The 18,022-nt window shown below is 46.1% G+C and overlaps 1 protein-coding gene across 1 annotated transcript in view; it reads left to right on the plus strand.

Moving 5' to 3' along the window:
- LOC116372140 (ephrin-A3) overlaps nucleotides 1–11,279 on the plus strand; it is a gene marked incomplete in the record, with an annotated part of 19,077 nt that extends 7,798 nt beyond the window's left edge. Inside the window, 1 exon segment of the mRNA XM_031821242.1 lies at nucleotides 10,760–11,279. Within this exon segment, the coding sequence (XP_031677102.1) occupies nucleotides 10,760–10,878 (119 nt within the window).
- Nucleotides 11,280–18,022: the final 6,743 nt, after the last annotated feature.

Here is an 18,022-nt window from a genome sequence, read left to right on the forward strand (position 1 = left end):
CAAATGATTGTTTTAATCTATTCTCAGCAATCCTCCACAGAGCATGGACTACAGAAGCAGAGTCTAACTCTAGTTCAACTCTAAAGGACTTGAGAATCTGATCATGTCTGTGTCTAGTCTCCCAGCTGACTGCACCAGTCAGACCACTAACACTGGCCCCTGCTGACCTCTAGTGGTCACCACACACACTGCAGCACAATGACGAATGTCTGTTAGTGATGTGCTGGTTGACTCATAACCTGATGAAGGGCGGGTGGTTGAATAAAGATTAAACAATGCATCAAAAATGCATAAATGTATCATTCTTGTGCAATTCATATCTATAGGCAACATTTAGGTTTTTCTTTCATTGTTTGTATCTGGCGTTAGTGCGTAGCCTCACTGTAGCACGCCAAATACACGACAACTGCTAAACTATTTTTAGAAACTTGGGCTGAAGAAAAGTTAAGGTCGATCCACTGAGGCAAAAAGGAAATGTCGGAGTCAAATTTAATAAGAAAATGTCAGCGAAATGGAGAGTTACAAAATATATAGAAGGGAGGGCTAGAACAGTCGCCTGGGAAATAATGTTTGTGAAGATTTGGTGTAGTAGTAAAAGAGGACGATAGCAGTGTCGGCTGTGTTATATGTGATGACGGTGAGGCGCTATACACATTCAACAGTCACATTACAGGGATTTCAAAATAGCACGTCAAGGGAACTCTAGGCTCCTGTTCAGATGGGTTTAATGTAGTAGTAGTCTGACATCTGGACTGTAGGTCCTCTCACAGAGCCTAATGTCATATTACCTGTAGGTCTATAACCTCTCACAGAGCCTAATGTCATATTACCTGTAGGTTTATAACCTCTCACAGAGCCTAATGTCATATTACCTGTAGGTCTATAACCTCTCACAGAGCCTAATGTCATATTACCTGTAGGTCTATAACCTCTCACAGAGCCTAATGTCATATTACCTGTAGGTCTATAACCTCTCACAGAGCCTAATGTCATATTAACTGTAGGTCTATAACCTCTCACAGAGCCTAATGTCATATTACCTGTAGGTCTATAACCTCTCACAGAGTCTAATGTCATATTACCTGTAGCTCTATAACCTCTCACAGAGCCTAATGTCATATTACCTGTAGGTCTATAACACACACACACACACACACACACACAAACACACACACACACACACACACACACACACACACACACACACACACACACACACACACACACACACACACACTAACCCCTACTGGTGTCTGAGCTGTCTCATGGCTCTCTGATGAATCATTATTACAGACGACACGTCCGATGTGTGTGTGACCTGGTGTTTGACCCCAGAGTGCGTGCAAAGATTAAGGTGTGTCACACCTGCCTACACACAGTAACACAGGGAGACAAACACAAACAAACCCTTGTGCAACATATAGTAAGTATACTCACGTTCATGGAGGTGTGTGTGTGTGTGTGTGTGTGTGTGTGTGTGTGTGTGACAGGTACACACTCCAAAACTGGTTCTTTCAGTTTTCTCCACATCCACAGTATCTGGCACTGCCATAACAAGGTTCTGTCGTCAGGTCGAAGAAACAGAGTGTTCTCACCTCTTTCCCTCAAACACACACACACACACACACACACACACACACACACACACACACACACACACACACACACACACACACACACACACACACATACACACACCACGGTCACAGAAGGGTCACAGAAGGGTCAAACTGTTTCTAACCTCGGTGACAGAACAGTCCGGATGTTTAACACCATCATGTAGCTTATTAGGAGAGAGGAGCTCTGACTAGGAACAACCAGGTGTGGATGTTTACAACACAACCACTACAGAACATGAACATTCTCATGGCGTGCATACGAAATGTGTACCCCTTCCCCTGTATCCTGTATAGTGCACCCCTTCCCCTGTATAGTGTACCCCTTCCCCTGTATCCTGTATAGTGCACCCCTTCCCCTGTATAGTGTACCCCTTCCCCTGTACCCTGTGTAGTGTACCCCTTCCCCTGTACCCTGTATAGTGTTCCCCTTCCCCTGTATCCTGTATAGTGTTCCCCTTCGCCTGTATCCTGTATAGTGTACCCCTTCCCCTGTATAGTGTACCCCTTACCCTGTATAGTGTTCCCCTGTATCCTGTATAGTGTCCCTTCCCCTATACCCTGTGTAGTGTACCCCTTCCCCTGTACCCTGTATAGTGTACCCCTTCGCCTGTATCCTGTATAGTGTACCCCTTCCCCTGTATAGTGTACCCCTTCCCCTGTATAGTGTTCCCCTGTATCCTGTATAGTGTACCCCTTCCCCTATACCCTGTGTAGTGTACCCCTTCCCCTGTACCCTGTGTAGTGTACCCCTTCCCCTGTACCCTGTATAGTGTTCCCCTTCGCCTGTATCCTGTATAGTGTACCCCTTCCCCTGTATAGTGTACCCCTTACCCTGTATAGTGTTCCCCTGTATCCTGTATAGTGTACCCCTTCCCCTATACCCTGTGTAGTGTACCCCTTCCCCTGTACCCTGTATAGTGTACCCCTTCCCCTGTATCCTGTATAGTGTACCCCTTCCCCTGTATAGTGTACCCCTTCCCCTGTATCCTGTATAGTGTACCCCTTCCCCTGTATAGTGTACCCCTTCCCCTGTATCCTGTATAGTGTACCCCTTCCCCTGTATCCTGTATAGTGTACCCCTTCCCCTGTATAGTGTACCCCTTCCCCTGTATCCTGTATAGTGCACCCCTTCCCCTGTATAGTGTACCCCTTCCCCTGTATCCTGTATAGTGTACCCCTTCCCCTGTATCCTGTATAGTGCACCCCTTCCCCTGTATAGTGTACCCCTTCCCCTGTATAGTGTTGTCACGCCTTGGTCTTAGTGTTTTGTGTTTTCCTTATATATTTTGGTCAGGCCAGGGTGTGACAGGGTGTTGTGTTTCGTATTGGGGTTTTATTGGATTTGGGATTGCTAGGTTTAGGGGTGTGTCTAGTTAGGCTTGGCTGCCTGAGGCGGTTCTTGATCAGAGTCAGGTGCTTCTCGTTGCCTCTGATTGGGAACCGTATTTAGGTAGCCTGAGTTGGCTTTGTCTTTCGTGGGTGATTGTTCCTGCCTCTGTGTTGTGTCACCAGATAGGCTGTATTAGGTTTCACGTTCCGTTTGTTGTTTTTTGTATTTATCGTTATTTCATGTACCGTCATTTTCTTCATTAAAGACATGAGTAACCACCACGCTGCATTTCGGTCCTCTCTTTCGACAAACGAAGAACGCCGTTACAAGTGTACCCCTTCCCCTGTATCCTGTATAGTGCACCCCTTCCCCTGTATAGTGCACCCCTTCCCCTGTATCCTGTATAGTGCACCCCTTCCCCTGTATCCTGTATAGTGCACCCCTTCCCCTGTATAGTGCACCCCTTCCCCTGTATCCTGTATAGTGCACCCCTTCCCCTGCATCCTGTATAGTGCACCCCTTCCCCTGTATAGTGTACCCCTTCCCCTGTATCCTGTATAGTGCACCCCTGTATCCTGTATAGTGCACCACTTCCCCTGTATAGTGTACCCCTTCTCCTGTATCCTGTATAGTGTACCCCTTCCCCTGTATCCTGTATAGTGTACCCCTTCCCCTGTATCCTGTATAGTGTACCCCTTCCCCTGTATAGTGTACCCCTTCCCCTGTATCCTGTATAGTGTACCCCTTCCCCTGTATCCTGTATAGTGCACCCCTTCCCCTGTATCCTGTATAGTGCACCCCTTACCCTGTATAGTGCACCCCTTACCCTGTATAGTGCACCCCTTACCCTGTATAGTGCACCCCTTACCCTGTATCCTGTATAGTGCACCCCTTACCCTGTATAGTGCACCCCTTACCCTGTATCCTGTATAGTGCACCCCTTACCCTGTATCCTGTATAGTGCACCCCTTCCCCTGTATCCTGTATAGTGCACCCCTTCCCCTGTATCCTGTATAGTGCACCCCTTCCCCTGTATCCTGTATAGTGCACCCCTTACCCTGTATCCTGTATAGTGTACCCCTTCCCCTGTATAGTGTACCCCTTCCCCTGTATCCTGTATAGTGTACCCCTTCCCCTGTATCCTGTATAGTGCACCCCTTCCCCTGTATCCTGTATAGTGCACCCCTTACCCTGTATAGTGCACCCCTTACCCTGTATAGTGCACCCCTTACCCTGTATAGTGCACCCCTTACCCTGTATCCTGTATAGTGCACCCCTTCCCCTGTATCCTGTATAGTGCACCCCTTCCCCTGTATCCTGTATAGTGCACCCCTTACCCTGTATCCTGTATAGTGCACCCCTCACCCTGTATAGTGCACCCCTTCCCCTGTATCCTGTATAGTGCACCCCTTACCCTGTATAGTGTACCCCTTCCCCTTCCCCTGTATCCTGTATAGTGCACCCCTCACCCTGTATAGTGCACCCCTTCCCCTGTATCCTGTATAGTGCACCCCTCACCCTGTATAGTGCACCCCTTCCCCTGTATCCTGTATAGTGCACCCCTTACCCTGTATCCTGTATAGTGCACCCCTTCCCCTGTACCCTGTATAGTGCACCCCTTACCCTGTATAGTGCACCCCTTACCCTGTATAGTGCACCCCTTACCCTGTATAGTGCACCCCTTACCCTGTATAGTGCACCCCTTACCCTGTATCCTGTATAGTGCACCCCTTACCCTGTATCCTGTATAGTGCACCCCTTCCCCTGTATCCTGTATAGTGCACCCCTTCCCCTGTATCCTGTATAGTGCACCCCTTACCCTGTATCCTGTATAGTGCACCCCTCACCCTGTATAGTGCACCCCTTCCCCTGTATCCTGTATAGTGCACCCCTTCCCCTGTATCCTGTATAGTGCACCCCTTACCCTGTATAGTGTACCCCTTCCCCTGTATCCTGTATAGTGCACCCCTCACCCTGTATAGTGCACCCCTTACCCTGTATCCTGTATAGTGCACCCCTTCCCCTGTACCCTGTATAGTGCACCCCTTACCCTGTATAGTGCACCCCTTACCCTGTATCCTGTATAGTGCACCCCTTCCCCTGTATCCTGTATAGTGCACCCCTTCCCCTGTATCCTTTATAGTGCACCCCTTACCCTGTATAGTGCACCCCTTACCCTGTATCCTGTATAGTGCACCCCTTCCCCTGTATCCTTTATAGTGCACCCCTTACCCTGTATAGTGCACCCCTTACCCTGTATCCTGTATAGTGCACCCCTCACCCTGTATAGTGCACCCCTTCCCCTGTATCCTGTATAGTGCACCCCTTCCCCTGTATCCTGTATAGTGCACCCCTTACCCTGTATCCTGTATAGTGCACCCCTTCCCCTTCCCCTGTATCCTGTATAGTGCACCCCTTCCCCTGTATCCTGTATAGTGCACCCCTTCCCCTGTATCCTGTATAGTGCACCCCTTCCCCTGTATCCTGTATAGTGCACCCCTTCCCCTGTATAGTGTTCCCCTTCCCCTGTATCCTGTATAGTGCACCCCTTCCCCTGTATCCTGTATAGTGTACCCCTTTCCCTCTACCCTGTATAGTGTACCCCTTCCCCTGAATCCTGTATAGTGTACCCCTTCCCCTGTATCCTGTATAGTGTACCCCTTTCCCTCTACCCTGTATAGTGTACCCCTTCCCCTGTATCCTGTATAGTGTACCCCTTTCCCTCTACCCTGTATAGTGCACCCCTTCCCCTGTATCCTGTATAGTGTACCCCTTCCCCTCTACCCTGTATAGTGTACCCCTTCCCCTGTATCCTGTATAGTGTACCCCTTTCCCTCTACCCTGTATAGTGCACCCCTTCCCCTGTATCCTGTATAGTGTACCCCTTCCCCTGTATCCTGTATAGTGTACCCCTTCCCCTGTATCCTGTATAGTGTACCGCTTCCCCTGTATAGTGTCCCCCCTATCCTGTATCCTTTAATAGTGAACTACTTTGGGCCAGGGCTCTGGTCTAAAGTAGTGCACTATACAGGGAATAGGGGCCATTCAGAAGCAGCCATGGTGTCAGTGAAAACACAGAGAAAAGAAGTAGTTAACTGTGGCCTACAGCATCCCTCCCATCTCATTAATCAAGTCCACATAAAACTAAGGGTGTGGTCCTCTGTCTGAGCGTGTACCTGGACACACCTTCTGCTTTTCCTAGCCTGACCCCATGTGTACGCATCATCACCAAACAGACCAGACGATAGGAGCTATTTATAGTGCTGGGCCAGGTGTACCTGTGTCTGTGTACGTGTGTCTGTGCTTTTATGTGTTTGTGTGTCAGTGTGTGGCAGAGTCACGGTGTGTCATTATAATCAGACTATAGACTTCAGTATTGGAGACAGTGTGTTCATTCTCTCTGTCATGCTGATGCATTGTTTTTGTAATAGGCAGCTTAGAGTGTTAGAGTGTGTGAGTGAGTGTGTGTCTGTGTGTGTGTCTGTGTGTGTGTGTGTGTGTGTGTGTGTGTGTGTGTGTGTGTGTGTGTGTGTGTGTGTGTGTGTCTGTGTGTGTGTCTCTCTGTGTGTGTGTGTGTGTGTGTGTGTGTGTGTGTGTGTGTGTGTGTGTGTGTGTGTGTGTGTGTGTGTGTGTGTGTGTGTGTGTGTGTGTGTGTGTGTGTATGAGAGAGAGAAGTGTTTCACCTCTGTCTCATTGTCAGTGGGTGTTGTACTATTAGCTTTTATTAGCCAAATACTATTTCACTAGAGCCTCTCTTCTCTGTCAATAGCTAAGAGAGGAGGCTACAGTTTATACACACAGTGGGTAGATGATCCCTGGTCACCCACTGTTCTTCAGGCTATGACAGGTTACCACTGTTTCTAATACTATGACAGGTTACCACTGTTCTTCAGGCTATGGCAGGTTACCACTGTTCTTCAGGCTATGGCAGGTTACCACTGTTCTTCAGGCTATGGCAAGTTACCACTGTTTCCAATGCTATGGCAGGTTACCACTGTTCTTCAGGCTATGGCAAGTTACCACAGTTTCTAATGCTATGGCAGGTTACCACTGTTCTTCAGGCTATGGCAAGTTACCACAGTTTCTAATGCTATGGCAGGTTACCACTGTTCTTTAGGCTATGACAGGTTACCACTGTTCTTCAGGCTATGGCAGGTTACCACTATTCTTCAGGCTATGACAGGTTACCACTGTTTCTAATGCTATGACAGGTTACCACTGTTTCTAATGCTATGACAAGTTACCACTGTTCTTTAGGCTATGACAGGTTACCACTGTTCTTTAGGCTATGACAGGTTACCACTGTTCTTCAGGCTATGGCAGGTTACCACTGTTCTTCAAGCTATGGCAGGTTACCACTGTTCTTCAGGCTATGGCAGGTTACCACTGTTCTTCAGGCTATGGCAGGTTACCACTGTTTCCAATGCTATGGCAGGTTACCACTGTTTCTAATGCTATGACAGGTTACCACTGTTTCCAATGCTATGGCAGGTTACCACTGTTTCTAATGCTATGGCAGGTTACCACTGTTTCTAATGCTATGGCAGGTTACCACTGTTCTTCAGGCTATGGCAGGTTACCACTGTTTCTAATGCTATGACAGGTTACCACTGTTCTTCAGGCTATGGCAGGTTACCACTGTTTCTAATGCTATGACAGGTTACCACTGTTCTTCAGGCTATGACAGGTTACCACTGTTTCTAATGCTATGGCAGGTTACCACTGTTTCTAATGCTATGGCAGGTTACCACTGTTCTTCAGGCTATGGCAGGTTACCACTGTTCTTCAGGCTATGGCAGGTTACCACTGTTCTTCAGGCTATGGCAGGTTACCACTGTTTCTAATGCTATGACAGGTTACCACTGTTCTTCAGGCTATGACAGGTTACCACTGTTCTTCAGGCTATGGCAGGTTACCACTGTTCTTCAGGCTATGGCAGGTTACCACTGTTTCTAATGCTATGACAGGTTACCACTGTTCTTCAGGCTATGACAGGTTACCACTGTTCTTCAGGCTATGGCAGGTTACCACTGTTTCTAATGCTATGACAAGTTACCACTGTTCTTTAGGCTATGACAGGTTACCACTGTTCTTTAGGCTATGACAGGTTACCACTGTTCTTCAGGCTATGGCAGGTTACCACTGTTCTTCAAGCTATGGCAGGTTACCACTGTTCTTCAGGCTATGGCAGGTTACCACTGTTCTTCAGGCTATGGCAGGTTACCACTGTTTCCAATGCTATGGCAGGTTACCACTGTTTCTAATGCTATGACAGGTTACCACTGTTTCCAATGCTATGGCAGGTTACCACTGTTTCTAATGCTATGGCAGGTTACCACTGTTCTTCAGGCTATGGCAGGTTACCACTGTTTCTAATGCTATGACAGGTTACCACTGTTCTTCAGGCTATGGCAGGTTACCACTGTTTCTAATGCTATGACAGGTTACCACTGTTCTTCAGGCTATGACAGGTTACCACTGTTTCTAATGCTATGGCAGGTTACCACTGTTTCTAATGCTATGGCAGGTTACCACTGTTCTTCAGGCTATGGCAGGTTACCACTGTTCTTCAGGCTATGGCAGGTTACCACTGTTCTTCAGGCTATGGCAGGTTACCACTGTTTCTAATGCTATGACAGGTTACCACTGTTCTTCAGGCTATGACAGGTTACCACTGTTCTTCAGGCTATGGCAGGTTACCACTGTTCTTCAGGCTATGGCAGGTTACCACTGTTTCTAATGCTATGACAGGTTACCACTGTTCTTCAGGCTATGACAGGTTACCACTGTTCTTCAGGCTATGGCAGGTTACCACTGTTTCTAATGCTATGGCAGGTTACCACTGTTCTTCAGGCTATGGCAGGTTACCACTGTTTCTAATGCTATGACAGGTTACCACTGTTCTTCAGGCTATGACAGGTTACCACTGTTCTTCAGGCTATGACAGGTTACCACTGTTCTTCAGGCTATGACAGGTTACCACTGTTCTTCAGGCTATGGCAGGTTACCACTGTTCTTCAGGCTATGGCAGGTTACCACTGTTTCCAATGCTATGGCAGGTTACCACTGTTTCTAATGCTATGGCAGGTTACCACTGTTTCTAATGCTATGGCAGGTTACCACTGTTCTTTAGGCTATGACAGGTTACCACTGTTCTTCAGGCTATGGCAGGTTACCACTGTTCTTCAAGCTATGGCAGGTTACCACTGTTCTTCAGGCTATGGCAGGTTACCACTGTTCTTCAGGCTATGGCAGGTTACCACTGTTTCCAATGCTATGGCAGGTTACCACTGTTTCTAATGCTATGACAGGTTACCACTGTTTCCAATGCTATGGCAGGTTACCACTGTTTCTAATGCTATGGCAGGTTACCACTGTTCTTCAGGCTATGGCAGGTTACCACTGTTTCTAATGCTATGGCAGGTTACCACTGTTTCTAATGCTATGGCAGGTTACCACTATTCTTCAGGCTATGGCAGGTTACCACTGTTTCTAATGCTATGGCAGGTTACCACTGTTTCTAATGCTATGGCAGGTTACCACTGTTCTTCAGGCTATAACAGGTTACCACTGTTCTTCAGGCTATGGCAGGTTACCACTGTTCTTCAGGCTATGGCAAGTTACCACTGTTTCCAATGCTATGGCAGGTTACCACTGTTCTTCAGGCTATGGCAGGTTACCACTGTTTCTAATGCTATGGCAGGTTACCACTGTTTCTAATGCTATGGCAGGTTACCACTGTTTCCAATGCTATGGCAGGTTGCCACTGTTTCTAATGCTATGACAGGTTACCACTGTTCTTCAGGCTATGGCAGGTTACCACTGTTCTTCAGGTATGGCAGGTTACCACTGTTCTTCAGGCTATGACAGGTTACCACTGTTTCTAATGCTATGACAGGTTACCACTGTTCTTCAGGCTATGGCAGGTTACCACTGTTCTTTAGGCTATGGCAGGTTACCACTGTTCTTTAGGCTATGACAGGTTACCACTGTTCTTCAGGCTATGGCAGGTTACCACTGTTCTTCAGGCTATGGCAGGTTACCACTGTTTCCAATGCTATGGCAGGTTACCACTGTTTCTAATGCTATGACAGGTTATCACTGTTTCCAATGCTATGGCAGGTTACCACTGTTTCTAATGCTATGGCAGGTTACCACTGTTTCTAATGCTATGGCAGGTTACCACTGTTCTTCAGGCTATGGCAGGTTACCACTGTTTCTAATGCTATGACAGGTTACCACTGTTCTTCAGGCTATGGCAGGTTACCACTGTTTCTAATGCTATGACAGGTTACCACTGTTCTTCAGGCTATGACAGGTTACCACTGTTTCTAATGCTATGGCAGGTTACCACTGTTTCTAATGCTATGGCAGGTCACCACAGTTTCTAATGCTATGGCAGGTCACCACAGTTTCTAATGCTATGGCAGGATGCTGACACCAATTGGACTGGTAGATGCGCTGTTTCCCTCTAATAAAATGATTGCTAATTCTCTCTCTCCCTCTCTCTGTCTCTCTGTCTCTCTCTGTCCCTCTCTCTCTCTCTCTCTCTCCCTCTCTCTGTCTCTCTCTCTGTGTCTCTCTGTCTCGCTCTGTCTCTCTCTGTCCCTGTCTCTCTCTCTCTCTCTCTCTCTGTCTCTGTCTCTCTCTGTCCCTCTCTCTCGCTGTCTGTCTCTCTGTCTCTCTCTCTGTCCCTGTCTCTCTCTCTGCCTCTCTGTCTCTCTCTCTGTCTCTCTCTCTGTCTCTCTCTTTCTCTCTCTCTGTCCCTGTCTCTTTCTCTCTGTCTCTCTGTCTCTCTCTCTCCATGTAGATGATTTTAACCCTGAGATTCCTAAACTGGAGAAGAGTGTCAGTGGAAGCAGCCCATCCAGGGATCGCCTACTCATCACCATAGCGACGCTCCTTCTCGCTGCCATCACCATCTCCTAGCAACGGCCATCCCATCAGTATCGCCATGCCAACCAGCCATGGGAGGGCTTGGGCAGGAGGGGTGAAGGATGAGGAGGACTGAGGATTTGGGGGAAAGGGGACAGGAGATTAAGGGAACATGGAAAATAGGGAGTTAGAAGACCTTCTGAATGACATTGGTTGACAAGGTTTGTGAGTGTGTGTGTGTGTGTGTGTGTGTGTGTGTGTGTGTGTGTGTGTGTGTGTGTGTGTGTGTGTGTGTGTGTGTGTGTGTGAGCGGACTGGTGTTGGTGTGTGAAGTGAAGGAGGGAAGTTGGAAGGCTTCTTTGTGTGTGGTGTGTGTGCATGTGTGGGTGTGTGCATGCGTGTGTGTCTGTGCATGCGTGCGCGTGTGTGTGTGCGTGCATGTGTGTATGCGCGCGCGTGCGTGTGTGTGCGTGCGTGCGTGCATGTGCGCGTGCGTGTGTGTGTGGTGTGTGTGTGTGTGTGCGTGTGTGTGTGTGTGTGTGTGTGTGTGTGTGTGCTGCTGCTTAGAAGACGACATTCACACAGAGCATGAAGAGAAGATCTTTTATGACTTTGGACATTGGGCCTGCATGTGTAGGTATGTTTCAGAGTGTGTGTGTCTCAACATGTGGTGGAGGTAGCCTGTTGAAACATGCACACTGCATACAGCATTTATTAGAGAGGAGAAGAGGACCTAACTTTCTATTGGAGCAGCTGATCGCAATGAAACACAGTGACACTTTTTCATGCAATCTGATTGGCTGACACAGTTCTCTTCTTAGGGCTAGTTGCCTGTTTCTTGCTCCGGAGACTGAACTGATTGAACTTGACTGAAACAAACTGAATTATTGCCTTTTTGTTCTGCCAACTGGATTCAACCAGATCTAGTCTGGATCCCTTCTGTGGAACTGGATCTAGTGGTCCTCCTCCCATGTGATCTGGTCTGATCTGGACCGTAGCAGCCTGGTATGAAAGAGCCAGTCTGTGTCCAGGTTTCTGAACTGGGAAGTGGGACCACTCAGTCTAATATGAGAGAGGGAGAGAGAGCTACAGTAATGTATCAGAGTGGTAATATGTGTCAATACAATGACAGCTATCGGTTCTAGGTCAGTGGTTGTATACATTGTTATACACATTGACACAACCTCTGGTTGTCCCTCATTCATTCATTCCTGGATAGCATTATCTCTGATCTCAGAGGTCAGAAAAGCACAGCAATACTGTCATCGAATGCATTGTATTGGATTGTACACTGAGGACCTCTCTTCCTCTCTCCTGGAGTCGGATGGAATGGGACTACATACCACAGACTCCACATGCCAAACTCTTCTGTTTTATTTTACCATACACACTAGACCTAGAATCACTCTGTGTGTGTGTGTGTGTGTGTGTGTGTGTGTGTGTGTGTGTGTGTGTGTGTGTGTGTGTGTGTGTGTGTGTGTGTGTGTGTGTGTGTGTGTGTGTGTGTGCTTGTGCGTGCGTGCGTGCGTGCGTGTGTGCGTGTGTGTGTGTGTGCACTGACAATACACACAGTAACATACTGTACATGTCTTAAGTTTAAGTAACTGAACAAACCAAGTGTATCTGAACATATAGACAACACTAAATAAACCTTGGGTTTAGGTTCTACATGCAAACCAAGTGTATCTGGGAGGACAGGAGAACACTAGGTTCAACTTTATCCTACAGTCCTCTGATTGACATGGTATTTTCCTTCCTAGTTTCTTTGGGATCATAGAAACAATCATTTTGGTAGTTACTCATTGTAAAGGTACCAGAAAGTACATATTGTTGCCATTACATCTTAGTAAATACTAGGTTAATACTGTCTGAAAGAGGACTGTAAAATGAAGTGCTACTGAACAATGTGAACAAACTGTACTAACCTGTTACCATGGTTCTTGACTAACTCTTTTCACTAGGAACTGTCACTTTGTGGGCCATGGTAACACCTTACCTTACTGCAATGTGTATAGGCAGTCTACTGTAGTAGGGCATGCATGGCTTACTGTAGTAGCTCTGAAGATGATGATGATGAAGGTATGGATGGCCTATCGGATACAGAGCTGACCTCTGACCTATAGGGGTCAAAGAGGTCGCACGTCTTGACACGTGTCACAGACATTCTAGAACTTTCACGTGTCGAGAATGGATTTTTCCGAGATCTTGAACTCTGACAGAATGAAATGTGATGTAAAAGCATTTTTACAAACTTGAAGCTCAATTTCCTTGTTCTGTTTGTATGTTTTATTTTGCTGTTGTGTACGTTGGGGCGCTGGGAAGGGGTAAACCTTGGGATAACTGGACTACAGACATGCAGTACTGTATAGGACATGGAGTTCCACTAACATGGTTTCAGATTGACCATTTCAATAAGCACCATGTTGAAGCAAATGTTTCCTGACCGTCACATTGGAATGATACTGTCATTGAAACGTGGTGCCAACATGAGGGACAATTGGCTGAGATCAGTATGTATACAGTATGTATGGCTCTGGGGTGGGGGGTGAGATGGGGGTCTGGGTTCTGCTAGTGAAGTGTGTGTGTGTGTGTGGGTGGGGGGGGGGGGGGGTAGAAGAGCTGATTAGTAACTAAGGGGAAATCACTCTTCAAATGTTGCACTTAAGAACTTAGACACGATATCAAAAGAGTGTGTGTGTGTGTGAACGCGCGTGTGTGTGTGTGTGCGCGCGTGTGTGTGTGTGTGTGTGTTTGAGAGTGGATATGCAAGTGTTTCTACATGTCCTTATGTTCTGAAGGTGTGTGAGAGAGTGCGTATGATCGGGTGTATGTGTGTGCACGGGCGTGTGTTTGTGCGTGTACGTTTGTTTGAGAGAGTGAGAACTCTCAGTTTCAGTTTCTCATTACATGTTTGTGTGAAAGAGCTGAATGTGTGTGTGTGTGTGTGTATGTGTATGTGTATGTTACTGTATGTGCGCGAGTGCATCCGTGTATTTTCCTTTGTGCGACTGTTGTCCAATGTCTACTTACAGCATGAGTGTGTGTGAGAGATTGTATTGTCTGGCAAAACAAACAAAAGCATTTAATAGTGTTGGAAACAACAATTACAATCATGTTTACCTTCGACTGGAATGAATCTCAATGAACTTGAAAATAAACTGTAAAATAAACAAACCATAACAAAGGTTATATTGATGATCAAGATAACAAAATAATCATTTTACGAGTCTTACTTTTAACAAGTGTGTCTGTGTGTTTATTGATTCTCTCTCTTCCTCTCTGAGATTTAGGCTTTTATCTCAACCATGTCTCTGTCTATCCCTCACCTTGCAGTCACTAGCTGTCAATCTCTCTCTCTTTCTCTCATTCTATCCCTTCCTTTGTACCTGGCTGGTATGTGCAGGTCTGTAGATTGGCCTAATGATGTTTCATACTTTACACATGATGAGATTTTCCATATCAAAGTTGTCTGGCACGGTTTTCATCCCATTACCATACCTTTACATGGTCGGATTTCAAGATATAAGCAGTTGAATCACACCCCTAATTTACATAACAATGGCATATCATTTCTGCCTGGTGTCTTCTGTGGTACTGAGGGACTGTGTGATGTCACAGTCACCACCAGGGACATTATTAAATAGGATGACAGAGGTTAGGGGTCAGAGGTCAGGGATTGATGTTTGAATGTAGCAGGTGGTATAAAGGAAGATAGACAGAGAGATAGCCACCCACAGGTTACATATTCGCCTGTTTAAATAGCAGATGTAGTATTGATTAACAGTCTGATGGTATGAGGTTGAATAAAATACATCAATCTGCATTTCATGATAGACAGATACAATAGCCAGAGACAAGAGGAAGTCCTGTTATAGGACTCATTAGCAAGTTTCTCCGCCACAAGAAAGATGAATCTTAGTTTATTATAGGCCTAATGATAGGAAACATCTTTGGGTAAGAGAGTAGGCCTGCAGGCAAATGAAGGGAAGGCTAGACTATTGTTTTAGGGCTGTCTCATCAGGAGTGACAGAGGTTAGGAGTCAGAGGTCAGCGATTGATGTTTGAATGTAGCAGGTGGTATAAAGGAAGATAGACTATTGTTTTAGGGCTGTCTCATCAGGAGTGACAGAGGTTAGGAGTCAGAGGTCAGGGATTGATGTTTGAATGTAGCAGGTGGTATAAAGGAAGATAGACTATTGTTTTAGGGCTGTCTCATCAGGAGTGACAGAGGTTAGGAGTCAGAGGTCAGGGATTGATGTTTGAATGTAGCAGGTGGTATAAAGGAAGATAGACTATTGTTTTAGGGCTGTCTCATCAGGAGTGACAGAGGTTAGGAGTCAGCGGTCAGGGATTGATGTTTGAATGTAGCAGGTGGTATAAAGGAAGATAGACTATTGTTTTAGGGCTGTCTCATCAGGAGTGACAGAGGTTAGGAGTCAGAGGTCAGGGATTGATGTTTGAATGTAGCAGGTGGTATAAAGGAAGATAGACTATTGTTTTAGGGCTGTCTCATCAGGAGTGACAGAGGTTAGGAGTCAGAGGTCAGGGATTGATGTTTGAATGTAGCAGGTGGTATAAAGGAAGATAGACTATTGTTTTAGGGCTGTCTCATCAGGAGTGACAGAGGTTAGGAGTCAGAGGTCAGGGATTGATGTTTGAATGTAGCAGGTGGTATAAAGGAAGATAGACTATTGTTTTAGGGCTGTCTCATCAGGAGTGACAGAGGTTAGGAGTCAGAGGTCAGGGATTGATGTTTGAATGTAGCAGGTGGTATTAAGGAAGATAGACTATTGTTTTAGGGCTGTCTCATCAGGAGTGACAGAGGTTAGGAGTCAGAGGTCAGGGATTGATGTTTGAATGTAGCAGGTGGTATAAAGGAAGATAGACTATTGTTTTAGAGCTGTCTCATCAGGAGTGACAGAGGTTAGGAGTCAGAGGTCAGGGATTGATGTTTGAATGTAGCAGGTGGTATAAAGGAAGATAGACTATTGTTTTAGGGCTGTCTCATCAGGAGTGACAGAGGTTAGGAGTCAGAGGTCAGGGATTGATGTTTGAATGTAGCAGGTGGTATAAAGGAAGATAGACTATTGTTTTAGGGCTGTCTCATCAGGAGTGACAGAGGTTAGGAGTCAGAGGTCAGGGATTGATGTTTGAATGTAGCAGGTGGTATAAAGGAAGATAGACTATTGTTTTAGGGCTGTCTCATCAGGAGTGACAGTGGTTAGGAGTCAGAGGTCAGGGATTGATGTTTGAATGTAGCAGGTGGTATAAAGGAAGACTATTGTTTTAGGGCTGTCTCATCAGGAGTGACAGTGGTTAGGAGTCAGAGGTCAGGGATTGATGTTTGAATGTAGCAGGTGGTATAAAGGAAGACTATTGTTTTAGGGCTGTCTCATCAGGAGTGACAGAGGTTAGGAGTCAGAGGTCAGGGATTGATGTTTGAATGTAGCAGGTGGTATAAAGGAAGACTATTGTTTTAGGGCTGTCTCATCAGGAGTGACAGAGGTTAGGAGTCAGAGGTCAGGGATTGATGTTTGAATGTAGCAGGTGGTATAAAGGAAGATAGACTATTGTTTTAGGGCTGTCTCATCAGGAGTGACAGTGGTTAGGAGTCAGAGGTCAGGGATTGATGTTTGAATGTAGCAGGTGGTATAAAGGAAGACTATTGTTTTAGGGCTGTCTCATCAGGAGTGACAGAGGTTAGGAGTCAGAGGTCAGGGATTGATGTTTGAATGTAGCAGGTGGTATAAAGGAAGATAGACTATTGTTTTAGGGCTGTCTCATCAGGAGTGACAGTGGTTAGGAGTCAGAGGTCAGGGATTGATGTTTGAATGTAGCAGGTGGTATAAAGGAAGACTATTGTTTTAGGGCTGTCTCATCAGGAGTGACAGTGGTTAGGAGTCAGAGGTCAGGGATTGATGTTTGAATGTAGCAGGTGGTATAAAGGAAGACTATTGTTTTAGGGCTGTCTCATCAGGAGTGACAGTGGTTAGGAGTCAGAGGTCAGGGATTGATGTTTGAATGTAGCAGGTGGTATAAAGGAAGACTATTGTTTTAGGGCTGTCTCATCAGGAGTGACAGTGGTTAGGAGTCAGAGGTCAGGGATTGATGTTTGAATGTAGCAGGTGGTATAAAGGAAGACTATTGTTTTAGGGCTGTCTCATCAGGAGTGACAGAGGTTAGGAGTCAGAGGTCAGGGATTGATGTTTGAATGTAGCAGGTGGTATAAAGGAAGACTATTGTTTTAGGGCTGTCTCATCAGGAGTGACAGAGGTTAGGAGTCAGAGGTCAGGGATTGATGTTTGAATGTAGCAGGTGGTATAAAGGAAGACTATTGTTTTAGGGCTGTCTCATCAGGAGTGACAGAGGTTAGGAGTCAGAGGTCAGGGATTGATGTTTGAATGTAGCAGGTGGTATAAAGGAAGACTATTGTTTTAGGGCTGTCTCATCAGGAGTGACAGAGGTTAGGAGTCAGAGGTCAGGGATTGATGTTTGAATGTAGCAGGTGGTATAAAGGAAGACTATTGTTTTAGGGCTGTCTCATCAGGAGTGACAGTGGTTAGGAGTCAGAGGTCAGGGATTGATGTTTGAATGTAGCAGGTGGTATAAAGGAAGACTATTGTTTTAGGGCTGTCTCATCAGGAGTGACAGAGGTTAGGAGTCAGAGGTCAGGGATTGATGTTTGAATGTAGCAGGTGGTATAAAGGAAGACTATTGTTTTAGGGCTGTCTCATCAGGAGTGACAGAGGTTAGGAGTCAGAGGTCAGGGATTGATGTTTGAATGTAGCAGGTGGTATAAAGGAAGACTATTGTTTTAGGGCTGTCTCATCAGGAGTGACAGAGGTTAGGAGTCAGAGGTCAGGGATTGATGTTTGAATGTAGCAGGTGGTATAAAGGAAGACTATTGTTTTAGGGCTGTCTCATCAGGAGTGACAGAGGTTAGGAGTCAGAGGTCAGGGATTGATGTTTGAATGTAGCAGGTGGTATAAAGGAAGACTATTGTTTTAGGGCTGTCTCATCAGGAGTGACAGTGGTTAGGAGTCAGAGGTCAGGGATTGATGTTTGAATGTAGCAGGTGGTATAAAGGAAGACTATTGTTTTAGGGCTGTCTCATCAGGAGTGACAGAGGTTAGGAGTCAGAGGTCAGGGATTGATGTTTGAATGTAGCAGGTGGTATAAAGGAAGACTATTGTTTTAG

The sequence above is a fragment of the Oncorhynchus kisutch genome, unplaced genomic scaffold (genome assembly GCF_002021735.2).
Source record: "Oncorhynchus kisutch isolate 150728-3 unplaced genomic scaffold, Okis_V2 scaffold3941, whole genome shotgun sequence".
NCBI lineage: Eukaryota > Metazoa > Chordata > Actinopteri > Salmoniformes > Salmonidae > Oncorhynchus > Oncorhynchus kisutch.